At 50.3% G+C, this 12,860-nt stretch overlaps 4 protein-coding genes across 4 annotated transcripts; 2 read left to right on the forward strand and 2 right to left on the reverse strand.

Annotated features, from left to right (window-relative positions):
* Positions 1–457: 457 nt before the first annotated feature.
* Positions 458–2,240, forward strand: AA0111_g728 (putative quinate permease; the record flags this gene model as incomplete). Its single annotated transcript, XM_028653596.1, has 5 exons — positions 458–533; positions 583–1,291; positions 1,356–1,447; positions 1,501–1,941; positions 1,996–2,240. The coding sequence occupies 5 exons, from the start codon at positions 458–460 to the stop codon at positions 2,238–2,240; spliced, it is 1,563 nt and encodes a 520-aa protein (XP_028512390.1).
* A 1,038-nt stretch (positions 2,241–3,278) lies between these two features.
* On the forward strand, positions 3,279–5,307 carry AA0111_g729 (hypothetical protein; the record flags this gene model as incomplete). The annotated part of the gene is made up of 4 exons (XM_028653607.1): positions 3,279–3,616; positions 3,668–3,865; positions 3,912–4,303; positions 4,358–5,307. 4 exons carry the CDS (start codon positions 3,279–3,281, stop codon positions 5,305–5,307), a joined length of 1,878 nt encoding a protein of 625 aa, XP_028512391.1.
* Positions 5,308–8,736: 3,429 nt separating this feature from the next.
* Positions 8,737–10,446, reverse strand: AA0111_g730 (hypothetical protein; the record flags this gene model as incomplete). The annotated part of the gene is made up of 1 exon (XM_028653619.1): positions 8,737–10,446. The coding sequence occupies one exon, from the start codon at positions 10,444–10,446 to the stop codon at positions 8,737–8,739; it is 1,710 nt and encodes a 569-aa protein (XP_028512017.1).
* Positions 10,447–11,074: 628 nt separating this feature from the next.
* On the reverse strand, positions 11,075–11,581 carry AA0111_g731 (hypothetical protein; the record flags this gene model as incomplete). Its single annotated transcript, XM_028653630.1, has 1 exon — positions 11,075–11,581. One exon carries the CDS (start codon positions 11,579–11,581, stop codon positions 11,075–11,077), a length of 507 nt encoding a protein of 168 aa, XP_028512016.1.
* Positions 11,582–12,860: the final 1,279 nt, after the last annotated feature.

The raw sequence follows: 12,860 nt of genomic DNA on the forward strand, positions 1-12,860 counted from the left end.
AATGCCACCATTCAGACAAACGCACTAGACTCAACACATGCAGCACCAAGCATTGGGGCGGCCTCGTAAACATGGCTTGGGAGGCTTGTCTTTGCAGTTTGAGCCGCATGGCGTTGTTGTGCGCGCAAAGGAAACACCACGAAAATTATCGCGAAACTCACGACAGTCGTCGCCCGTCGGTATGTTGGCCTCTAGCTCGTGGACAAAGCCTAATGTTATCCGAAAACTATGGATGACTGGTGGAAGAAAATATAATCGGGTCTGTGGAGGCGGCCTATTCCCAAAGGTGGAGTCTGGGGTCGGGCAGGTTCCTCCACCAGATGATAACGACGCAATGCCGGGGGACTGTGTTGCCGATGGTGCCACCCTAGGCATTTGATGTCTCTATTCAAAAGCCTGCTTCGCCCTCACCAAAGGCACGCCAGTCAACCTGCCGAGCTGCGACGACATAGCCAAGATGGTGTCCAAATTCTTCAAAAACCGCAGGGTCTATCTGCTGACTAGCGTTGCCTACATGGGCTCGCTGCTGTTCGGTAAGCACGAATTACCCGTTTCCTTGGACAAGAGCTGACAACAACGTAGGTTATGACACTGGAGTGATGGGTAGCGTTCTCGCGCTCAAGGCTTTCAAGGAAGATTTCGGACTGCCTACAGACTCATCTGGATTCTCCGACTCAAAGAACGCGTCGGTGTCATCGAATGTCGTTTCGCTCCTCACCGCCGGTTGCTTCTTTGGAGCCATCGCGGCTGCCTGGTTCAACGAACGGTTCGGTCGACGGCTATCCCTCATGGGCTTCTCCCTCGTTTTCCTTATCGGTGCCGCGATCCAGACTGCCGCCCACCATGAGATCGGCATGATCTACGCAGGACGCGTTATCGCTGGTCTCGGTATTGGAGGAATGTCATCCATCACTCCCGTGTTTGTCGCAGAAAATGCACCTCCAGCTCTTCGAGGACGTATCGCGGGCCTTTTCCAAGAATTCCTGGTCATTGGCAGTACCTTCGCATACTGGCTTGATTATGGAGTCGCACTCCATATGCCTGTCTCAACGAAGCAGTGGAGAGTCCCGGTATCGATCCAACTGATTCCAGGTGGTTTCATGTTGATTGGGCTTTTCTTCCTCAAGGAATCTCCTCGATGGTTGATGTCGAAGGGTCGGCAAGAAGAAGCTGCGGAGTCACTCGCATTCATTCGCTGCGAACAACACGACAGCCCCGAACTTCTGCAGGAACTAGCAGAGATTCGTGCGGCTGTGGAGGAGGAGCTCAACATGACGGAAGGCATTACATGGTAAGTTGTGACTGTAAAGAATGCATGCGAAACATACACTGACTTCGTATCTCCATCTTGACAGGAAAGAATGCCTTCTTCCTGGTAACCGATACCGTTTTATCACTGCTTTTGTGCTCATGTTCTGGCAGCAGTTTAGCGGAACAAACTCGATCGGTAAGAACAGAACGCCATCGAATATCGAATACCTTGTTCTAACAATTTGCTAGGTTATTACGCGCCCCAAATCTTCCAGACTATCGGTGTCTCCAAGTCCAATGCCTCGCTCTTCGCAACTGGTATCTACGGAACCGTTAAGGTGATCACAACGGGTATCTTCTTGATCTTCGGAATCGATTTCATTGGGCGCAAATACTCACTCATGGGTGGTGCGGCATGGATGGCGGCCATGATGTTCATTATTGGAGCTGTCCTCGCCACCTACCCACCAAACCCAGACGCTGACTCCGTGTCATCACCCTCCATTGCCATGGTGGCCATGATTTACCTTTATGTTATCGGATACTCGGCTTCTTGGGGCCCCGTTCCATGGGTATACTTGTCAGAAATCTTCCCAACGCGGCTTCGATCCTACGGTGTCGGAATGGGATCTGCGACTCAGTGGCTCTTCAACTTCGTGATTACGAAGATTACCCCAGAGGCTATCAATCGTGAGTGTGCCCGTACAACCTCCGTGTGAGACATACACTAATATCGTACACTAGACATCGGCTGGAAAACCTTCCTTATGTTCGGTATCTTTTGCCTTTCCATGGGCATTTTCGCAACATTCTTCATCAAGGAAACGAAGGGAAAGACTCTCGAAGAGATCGACATTCTCTTCGGAGATGTGTCAGCCGAGCAGCGCCTCCAAGATGTCGAAGCGGGAATGAAGGAGGAACAGCGGAAGCACTCGGTAAAGTACATGGAGGATGCCACCGAGCTCGAGAACAAGGCAGGGAAAGAGTAAGCAAGACTTTGATGATGTTAGCGAGTTTTGAGGCTCCTAATCGACCAATGTGCATGCTTCAGCGGAGGATGCTCTTCCTCCGCGATGAGCTTTGATAAAGTTCAAACGACAATGAACGTTTTCCGATTACGAGTACATCGACTTTTCCATTCCTCTTATTAGAATAGATGTGCGAGAAGGCTTTCCGGCGTTTAGGACAGCGAACGATCATTCCGAGATCGAAGCAAGTGGGGGCTTAGTCGATGCGCTAGCCTAATTAGGTCAGGGGTAATTCCATGAAGCCTCCAACATCTGCGTGCACTGCTCTCATCTCTTGGCCATGCTCGACATAATCGCCATTAGAGAATAGGCACGCACCACACTAATCGATATATTGGAGTTACGAACCCCTCGTGTCCCGCATAAACTCTCGTCCTGCGACCGAAAAGGCGTTTTGATCATACGGCCATCCTGACGCCCTGTGTGGGGAGACCTCCAAGTCAGCTCTCATGCGCTCAAGTTTCTTATCGTGCGTCTACATTCGGCACGCAATCTATCTCGCTTGTTTCAGCCAATGAACAGGCTTGGGATGCGGTCTCGCAGCCATTAGCCTCGACAGTTTACCACGATGCCGGTACCAATGTAAGATCACGAACGCCACGGATGCACGCCGATGTTCTTGATCTTCACCCTACGTCGAGAACACGAAACGTACAGCGGGAGACACCCGGATGAGTCCTTGTGGCTGCATGATGACCGCGTGCCCGATATTGAGTTACTGCATCTGATAACCAGAAAGAGAAGACGAACAGGTCGCATCATATGCAGAGGACGGGCAAAGGACCTTGGCATATGTTGCCTGTATTGCTTCATAGTTCTGGCCGTGATCAGCTTGAATGTTTGTGGGGCATCTACAAGTAGTACAATGGTGGAGGGTTTGCCAATATGGCCACAGGATACCCGTATAAGATGCTGTTGTAACAGCTTCCGAGAAAGTAAGCACTTTTCTGTGAGCTATATCGTCTTTATCGTACTGGTTTCGCAGCTGCGCTTCCCATGATGGTTTCTGGCTTCTCGCTCTTCTCGATCCTTCTTCTGGCACAAGCCGCCTTCGCATACAATTTCCTATACGAAAGCATACAGTTGGAAGAATTGGACGTGGCGGGTAACCCCGATCTTGCTTTCGGCGAAGCAACAGGAGCCAGTATACCCTCCTGCAAGAACTACCCAGGCTACGACGGTTGGCCGTCATCAACACAGTGGAGTGCCCTCAATGTCAGTCTGGGCGGCACATTACTGAAGGGTATCCCTCCAGCTGCAGCGTGCTACCAAGGCGAATACAAAGATGCGACAAAGTGCGCAAATGTCAAACGACGACAGTCTGATGCTCTTTTCTTGTATGTCCAGGTTGACACTACTCTGCACTGATCACTAACTTGTTGACTTAGCAAAGAAGACCCACTGATACCATTCCTGTCATGGACGCTCGATAATCCATGTCCTGTTCCTGCATCCAGCGCTGCGCCTCCTCAGTCCGAGTGCAAGTTGTTGAACTTCCCTGCATACGTAGTCAACGTTACCACGACCAAGGATGTACAAATGGCTATAAACTTTGCGCGCAATAACAACATTCGGTTGACGATCAAGTGAGCCTTGTCCACTATAATCTCAAACTCAAGCTGAACGATTCAGAAATACTGGCCACGACTTCCTCGGCCGGAATACCGGTGGCGGCGCACTTCAAGTCTGGGTGCACCGCATGAAGGCATTCGAGTACTTGCCCACCTACAAAGTCGGTCAGTACAGTGGCCAAGCAGCCCGGGTTGGTGCAGCACTGGAACAACACGAGGTATTCAGCTACATGGGAGAAGCTGGTATTACACTGCTAGCTCCCGGATCTTCGACGGTTGGGGCGTATGGTGGTTACATGCAAGGTGGAGGATTCTCGTACATCACCTCAAAGTATGGTTTGATGGCTGACCAGGTTCTTGCTTTGGAGGTTGTCACAGCAGATGGCAGGTTTGTGCATGCGGATCCGACGGAGAACTCTGACCTGTTCTTCGCTATTCGGGGTGGTGGACCTGGTAAGTTTTTGAACACTGTCGCGACTAGTTACAGTGACTAAAGTACACTCCAAGGAAACTTCGGCATCGTAACATCTGCAATTGTCAAGGCGTATCCACCCACAACAATTGCACGAAGCGACTTCACCTTCCAGACTGGCCCCGTTTCTGGCAACGACAAAACCACCGTTCGCGTGTCCAAAGATACCTTTTGGAAGGGTATGGGGATATACTTCTCGCATAACTTGCGTATCAACGACGCTAAAGGTATCATGTCGAACTACATAACCACAACAGGCGGCGCCTTCACACTCTCTAGTCAGATTACAAAACCGGGCGTCACAGTGAAAGAGATGAAAGAGCTTATGGCGCCGCTAATCCAGGATCTCAACGACATCGACATCCATCTAGCTAACCCCGAGCCAAAATTCTGGAACACGTATGCTGATTTCGGCTCCGCGCCGCCAAGTGGTGGCATACAAAACAGCCGTCTCGTGTCTCGCCTTGTCCCCCGCTCCAACTTCGAAGACCCAACGTCCCAATTGTTCAACGCTACCATGATGGCGATTCGCTTATATGTGGAAGAAGGCGGATATAGCTTCCATTCTGTCGACTACGCACCGACGCAGGAGACAGCCGGATATCCTGGCTCTAGCTCCGCTGTATCATCGCACTTGCGCAACGCAGTCATGCACATGACAGGCTGGGACATCAGACAATATGGTGCTGGTCTATCAGATGAAATTGCAAAGTCGTCGCATGCTCGTCTCAACTCGTATGTACAGGACTTAAGAGATGTAACGCCACGTGGTGGCGCGTATATGAACGAGGCGGATGTTGCGGAGCCGAACTTTCAGGATAGTATGTATGGCGACAATTACGATAGGTTGCTGAGTATCAAGAAGGAAAGAGATCCTTGGGGTTTGTTCTACGCCGCTACGGCTGTAGGTAGCGAGGACTGGGTCATCCAAGGGACGAGAGGATTGCCTACACAACAGGGCAGACTCTGTAAAGCTGACGGGTAGAGTACGCGGATTATATAATCCACCATTTCTTGTGTTTATTCGTATTGGGTGTAAGATGTTTGTCAGCAGATATACTGTCGAAAGACGCGGCGCTCACAAGATGCCAAGTCTCCCCATTGTCTTCCAAGCGAATGTTCGTTGATTCGGCGAAGGTTTCGAACTGCTTAATGGTCGCCATTCTGTTTTTTTGGATCGGCACATCTAAGTAATGCTAATGGAGAGGAGTTCCAGGGAGGCGCACATGCAGTCCTACCCATCGTGGTGAAGAAGAATGCAGTGGTGACAAGATACAGCACGATGGGCATCGTCAACCATACAAAGGTAACTTCGATAACAGGTTCTGGAGGCGGACAGGAGTTAGCTGATGTTCTCAATACCCAGGCAACTAGATGATGGGACTTGTGCTTACGCGTGACCCATGCGGTTCCCTCGACAGTGGAGTCTAAACTGTTCTCGCTATTTCGAATCTCAATGCTCACGCTTGCTGCAATATTCCGCACTCGGTGATTGAACCCATCGAATGCTTCCTTGTTGCATTCATCAGTATTGCTGAGATTGGAGCGGATATCCTGAAGTAGGGTGCTGGACCATGCTGGTGGATTGTTTCCAAGGTCTTCTTGGATTGCAAATGGCCTGCCTTTCTCATCAATTATTTCTCTCTTACCAGAAAAGCCGTAGGTTGCACGTAGTGACTCGCCAATCGCATGTAGTAAGTCCGAGCTGATGCACATTTCGTCATCAAAGGAAGGCACCCGTGTGCAGAAGCTTAGCGACTTCGTGATGTGCCATTGCAGGCTCTCTGGTGAAGCCTTAGTGGTCGTTCGCCACGCAGACTCGTACGTCGTATTGTATATTTGTACACATGGACGAAAGGCTGCTCTGAGGGCTGTCCAGCGCGTTATCTCCTGAGCATCGAACGACCTTTGCCCACCCTGAACGTCTTGCTTGCAAGGGTCGTAGAACACCAGATACAGATTTGGAAATTCTGGTAAGGACGTGGATGTGTCATCAACTGGTAGCGGCCAATGGTCGTATAGGTCTCCTGCTGACTGGGTATACGTATAGAGTGTGGTACCGGGTTCGACCGTGGAAGGATGATCATGATCAAAGGGTATTGGCGGCAATCTCTCATTGTCTTTAACAGTGTTTCCAGATTCCAAACTGTCGCTGATATCCTCCGTAGTTACGCATATCGATAAAGTGGTGTATGGTTCCCAAGTGCAGAAATCCGTTGCACAATGACCCGTGACATTAGCAGGATTGATGTATTCAGTCACCAAGGCTTGGAACATTGCGATACTGTTTGAGATGTCGTCATAAAAGCTGAATGACTGGAGGCTCGTGGCAGATATCCGGCCAGCACGTTTGACATAGGTCGGGCTGTCTCTATGAGATTCAACTCGCCCTGTATTGACGACAGCTACCGACTGCTGAACAAATGTAGGAAACGCCAGCATCAGTATGGTGCTGAGTGCTCCGAGAGACACAAGATGTGGTCGCAGCCTCAGATGCCAAAGAAGTCTCAAAGCACCGTCAGGGCCCCGACTAGCGAGGTCGAACTTTTCTATATCCATAGCTCGCCGTTCTTGCTGCAGCCATCTCCATTTCGACTGTCCAATACACGAAGCGATTGGCACAAGAAGTGCATATTGCGATAACTGAGCCAGTGCAGCCACAAATGCGGTTATCTGAACGTCTGACTTCCAGTATTGCTGTTGGACGCCATTGAAACGGATAAGAAGCGTTATATTGGCCAAAAGACCGGAAGTGCCAAGTAGCCAAGTGAATAACTCCCATTTCCATATACGCGCCGGAGAATGAAAAAGGTTGCTACTCGATTGCGACGGCTGTAATGCGGCTGTCCTTCCGTGGGTTGATTCAACCAAGTGTTCTGATGATATTTCTCCTGATGAAGCACGACCGTCCTCCTCAAGCTTTCGCGGAATCGGGGTATGAGCATTATACGCGGATACCGTGGATAAGCTACAGATGATGGACGATTGCGAGTCACTCTCCGATGGTGAAGGTTGTGATTCGGGATGTATGAGGTCAGGGAATCCGATTGCGCTCTCGTTCTGCGCGAGTGACAGAAGTGTCGATTGATCGCAACAGTCGAAATCAGTAGTCATTATGGGAGGGCGTTGGTAAGATGTGGCGAGTTTACCTTGTTGTTCCAGAAGAGCGATTTGGTGCAGATATATAGACTTTGCTCAAGAGCTACAAGAACGCGCGCCAAGTGATCAGTTCTGATAATAGTCGACCCCTAAGCCTTGTTCAGAGAACTGAGCGATATGCACATTTGCACAGCTTTGGGGGCATCGACGGCTTGCTTAACCGATACATCTTGCATAAACATGTGACCAATCATGTATAAACTTAGCCACACCGAGTTGCGTAGGCGTCCAGCCTTGGTAATAATGTCTTTCTAGAGTGTGGCTGTACAGCGATGCTTTCTTGCATACTAGCGATAGCGTCCAGTAACAAACTACGGTCATCGTTGATCAGCACATGATCGTGCTATGCCTGGACGTGGTGCGAAATCATCTTAGCCAATCTGCTTGCAGCCATTGTAGGAAGCAAAGAAGACGATTAATTGCCGAACTGGAGGGGTTTGTGATGTACTCAAGGAATTCCCGACATATGCTTTTACTACGTGTAGTGCGAATGGACACGCAAAGTACAGGGGGCGGGAATTGGTCCTGAGCTGACGCCAAGATACGTAGCCGTGCCTCAGCGGCGCACACGTTCCGGGAGGATTTCGATAAGGATATTTAGCAATCCATCAGTGAGCTTCCAAATTTATAGCCGATTGCACACGTAAGACGTTCTGCATACAGCACGGCATTGTTGCTACCATTGAAGGATATCACTCACTAGATCCTTCTGAACTTTTCGGTTTCCGAAAGGCGGGCTGTTGGGGTTGAACGACGGGCAAAGTACGGAGCATTTCACCAACTCATCGGCAGCTGATAGTCCGACCAATTTGCCTCTGTCTATGTCCAAGTTTTCGACGCTGATTTGATGAGATCGATCTGTCGCGACGCTAGCGTCTTCAGTGTCGCCTTTATCACGGAAAGTACGAGTCGGTCAACCTTGCTGTAGAGCGCCAACGATCAGGCCTTGGAGGTAACGAGGCTACGGCATTGGTAGTCTCGGGAGCGCTCAGGACGATACATTTCTGGCACTCGAACACACTTGGGTAGTCATCATCTATCAACATGTTTGATACCATAGCTATGCGCAATGGCGCTCTAGACTACAGTATCTACTGCGAAATGTCGCAGTAGGGTATCATCGCAAAAAAGAAAGAGATATCCAAAGAAGTCAAGAACAATCCCAAAAAAGACACCACCCACGCCTAACCCGTACAACCAACCCATCAGCGTCTCAAGACAATTTCCTGGAGGAGACAGCGCCAAAACAACACATCTATCGCATCCCAGAAAAGAACTTTTGTACCTCTTTAGCTTTGGGCCTAGACTTACGCGTAGACTTATAGCCGTCATCCACAACGAAGGCGTCGTCATCTTCGGCATCCTCGTCGGTGTCCTCCATGTCCTTGTCCTCCTCATTCCCCACAACGCGAGTGCTACGTGTGCGCCGCTTGCTTACCTGCGGAAGGTCTGTGTTACGTGCATCAACCCGCGCCGTTTTCTTGGTCGTCTTCTCCACTCGCTTTGCAGGTACAACGACATCTGAGTCGACCTGATCGCTCATCTCAACATCTTTGTCTTTCCCTGATGATGTCCTGTTAGCGCCAGCCTGCATCGCTCGTGGAAGGGCTGCTGGTTTGCGCTTGGGCTTGATCGTGCGAGACGCCACGGGAGGTTGGGGAGGTTGGGGAGGTTTCGAGGACTTAGCCTTCTTGGTAGGCGTCTTGTCTTCGTCGTCGTCGTTGTCGGTGGAGCGTACACGCTTGTTGCCTTTGAGTGAAGCCTCATCGTCTTTCTTGCCGGTTTCAGGAGGGGATGAGGACTTGCTGAAGTAACCAGAGTCGTCAGCACCCTGGCTGATCTTTCGCTTCCGCTTCCGCTCTTGCTTTGGGGCCTCAACAGCGTGTTTCTCCTCCTTGACCTTCTCCTCGACTTCCTTCTTCTTGGGAGCCAGTTTGCCAGTCTTCTCACGTTCGTCTTGTCGCTTCTTCTCCTGAACCTTGTGCTTAGCTTGCTGTTGTACTTTAAGCGCTTCTTTTCGTTCGCGTTTGGTCCTCTCCGCTGCCGCTTTCGCTGCTGCTGCTGCTCGTTCCTGTCTCATCTCCTTGTTGTGCTGCTTGACTTCGCCCAGGGCGAACTCCACAGCTTCAAGGGGATCGCCAAGCATCTCCATCAATTCAAAGTACGCCTTGTCATTGATGACCAGTACTTCGACGAGGTACTTCTTTTCGTCGAAATCCAGCTCGAGTGTACGGAACTGCACCTCGTTCAGGAGGTCACGTTGGCTCATGTTCTCGTACGAGGCCTTGCTCTGTCGCTTTGGTCGCCTCTCTTCCTTGGGCGCAAAAGGCTTGGGAGGCTCGAAAACCTGTTGTCGACGGCGAGAAGTCTTTTGTTCATCGGCCTTCGACACAGCAGGCTGGCGACGACGAGGTGCTTGACGACGCTCTTGGCGAGCCGGTTGTTGAACAGCCTTCTCATGGGCGTCACGCTCAGCAGCTTGTTTGACAGCCAGGGGATGTGGAGCTAATAACTCAGCGATAGTGTCATCAACGGACTTTGCAGAGTAGTTGGCATCACGAATGACAGTAGCTGGTTTGGGCAGGGGATGGCGCGGTGCAGCTTCCTCTGGACCAGTGCTACTCTGCACAGGAGTCGGCAGGCGACGGCTGAGCGCTTTGGGGATAGGGGTGGAGTGTTTGGCAACAGTGCGCTTCTCGACTCTAAACGCTGGTGACGCAGTTGATGTACGCCTCGCAGTCTCTCGCTTTCGCGCAAACTTCGGCGAACAAAGGGTGAGCGCGTTGGCGACAGCAGAAGAGTGTTTGGTAGGAGAGGTTTTTGCGCCTTTGGACGCCAGTGATGCAGTTGATGTAGCCTTCGCGGTCTTGCGCTTTGGCGCAGGCGCTGTCTTGAACTTGAGAGTAGCCTTCTTGATGGGGGCTTTCTCGCCCTTGGCCTCGGTGATGATAGAGAGGAAGTTCATTTTGTTATGTGAATGTGCAGAAATGATATAGAAAGGGGTAATCAAGACTCAAAGGTTGTCTGGTGGAGGGACTTGTTGTGGTAACTTTCGGTAAAGATGTGGTTGTTGTAACCGCGGGACAGGAATCTGGGAGTGATTGAGTAAGTTGGTTCACAGTGTGCGGTAGGAAAAGCAGAGGCGAAAGGCGAAATCGGCCTAGTTCGTCACGAGAAGCTCTCGTTCAAGCTTTGTTGCGCACGTGGTGTTGTTTTCTGTATTCTGGCCGTGAAAGTGAAAGGGTCGGTGGGGAAAGTGGACTGCACAGCTAGGGAGGAAAGGGGAAAAGTGTATCTTCACGATGTTGGGAAAGACCGAATCACCAGTGAGTTTTGCATCAAAGAGACAACTCGGAGTTTGGAGATATATACTTTTGATAAGAGGCACAGTAGACTAGTGGTATTATACGTTAATGATTGAACAACTCAACAGTGTCAACAGAAGATTTCCTAACGTGCGCATTCGGTTGCTTTAGAGTACCGTAAGCTTGCTCGCAATCAGATGGTTCAGAGTACCGTGATCCTTCTCGCAATCAGATAGCTCAGAGTACCATAAGCCTCCTCGCAACCGTTGCTATCGCCCTGTCCCGAGCTCAGCAGATCACATGTTGCTCCGCTTCCACCAAAGCGCCCTCTGACAGATCCTTGTCGATCTCATCATATACCGCTAATTGAGCTGCCCATGCTTTCTTGTTTTCGGTCCGCTTCTCGAGCCTTGCACTTGCAGCCTTTCCCCATGCCTCCTTCTCTGCTGTCACAAGGCAGACCAGGCGGAGTCTCAATTTCCATTCGCTTAGGGTCGTCGCTTCGCCCTCCTCGAGCTTGCCCCTTTTGGCGAGTTCATGCTGCATTTGCAGTATCGTCATGTCGTTCCAGCGTCCGAGGCGAGAGAGTTGGGCGCCCTGGTGGTAGTATAGTGTGTCTGCTAGACAGTGCAGAGATACTTTGCGACGACGCTGTTGCTCCAAAATGCGATGTTGTTTCGGGTGTAATGTGCCGAAGACAGCTTGTAAAGTGCACTCGGGAAGAACTTCGAAAGCCATTTTGATGAGCTTTTCGGGCGACTGGGCACGCGCGAGTTTGAGTAGTTGACAAGACATCTTGTGGTCGTGTGTCGTGCTTGCTTGTGTGTCGCGGATGTGTTGTGTTTTGGGAGGAAAACTTAGAAATGTACGTCTTTGGACTTCTTGATGATGAGCAGAGAGTGGTTTGGCATGATTAGAAGAGACGAGCAGATGAGTTGGCTTTTATACTGCTTGCTGTTGCAAGAATATGGTAGAAGAGCAAATGATCACTATCGTGTGGCTGAGCAAGTTACCACAGTTGATGTACGAATCGACTTTGGTTTTCACCACTCCCAAGTCTCACATATTGCTTTCGCCTCATATAAGCTGGTCGCAGTTTAGAAAAACCAGTACCAGACCCTATGATAGTCTACAATGCGTGGAACGGCTCCAAACCATGGCACATTGTGACTCAAGGTGATGGAGACTGTAGTAATGAACGCGGTATGGGGCTCCGCGACCAAACAGCAACGACAAGCTGACAACCAACTCACGTGCTTGACCAGAAAGCAGCGCAACGTTACGTTAAAAATTCCAGTTTATCGACCAGCGTACATTAGTGAAGTGAAGTTTGGAAGAAAGATTGTGGGCAAGGGAAACCTTGGAAGTGATGGTCGTTTATGGCGCGAGGCATCCTGTGGTCTCGTTTATCGGACAACTTTGAGTATATGATCCCACAACAAGAGATCATCCGTGCATGTATCGAACCATGATTCTGAGAACTTCGTCCCTCATGTTCCCTCCTAGACTTCACACAGAGACCGCCCACTCTGAACTTGTTGATATAGTCTCCCCTTTACTTGCGTCCCAACTTCGCAGACTCTTAGCTGAAGATGTTGCTGGTCTTTTGGTAGGATAAGTGGGACGTACGGCCAATCAGATTCTCTCTCTCTTGTCATCCATCTCCTTGAGTTGTATCTCTTTGGCCTTGAGGTACCTAGGTAGGCTTGCACGAATTGGACGTTAGTCGGAATACATCTTCCACAAAGCTCCAGTTACCAGTATATGGAGAAGCCAGGCATCAGGCTAATATGAATTCGTCTACTCGAATACGTATCGAAACGGAGCGTCCGAGATGCGGTACAGGTGGTCCGGTATCGCAGCACATGATCGCAGCTTGAGCACGCGTACAATCGCGTCGCAACATTGTGTAGTGTGTTGGGTCCTTGGAGATATACAATCAGTTTTTCGAAACGAAATTTTAGCTTCAGCTTGCGAAAGACGACGCGTGATATATGAAATTAGAAAGTCGCCATGTTCAACCATGGTACATAGGTGCAGTACAACCAGCGGAACATCGGCAAAACGTGCCGCG

The sequence above is a fragment of the Alternaria arborescens genome (genome assembly GCF_004154835.1).
Source record: "Alternaria arborescens strain FERA 675 chromosome Unknown contig_1, whole genome shotgun sequence".
Lineage (NCBI taxonomy): Eukaryota > Fungi > Ascomycota > Dothideomycetes > Pleosporales > Pleosporaceae > Alternaria > Alternaria arborescens.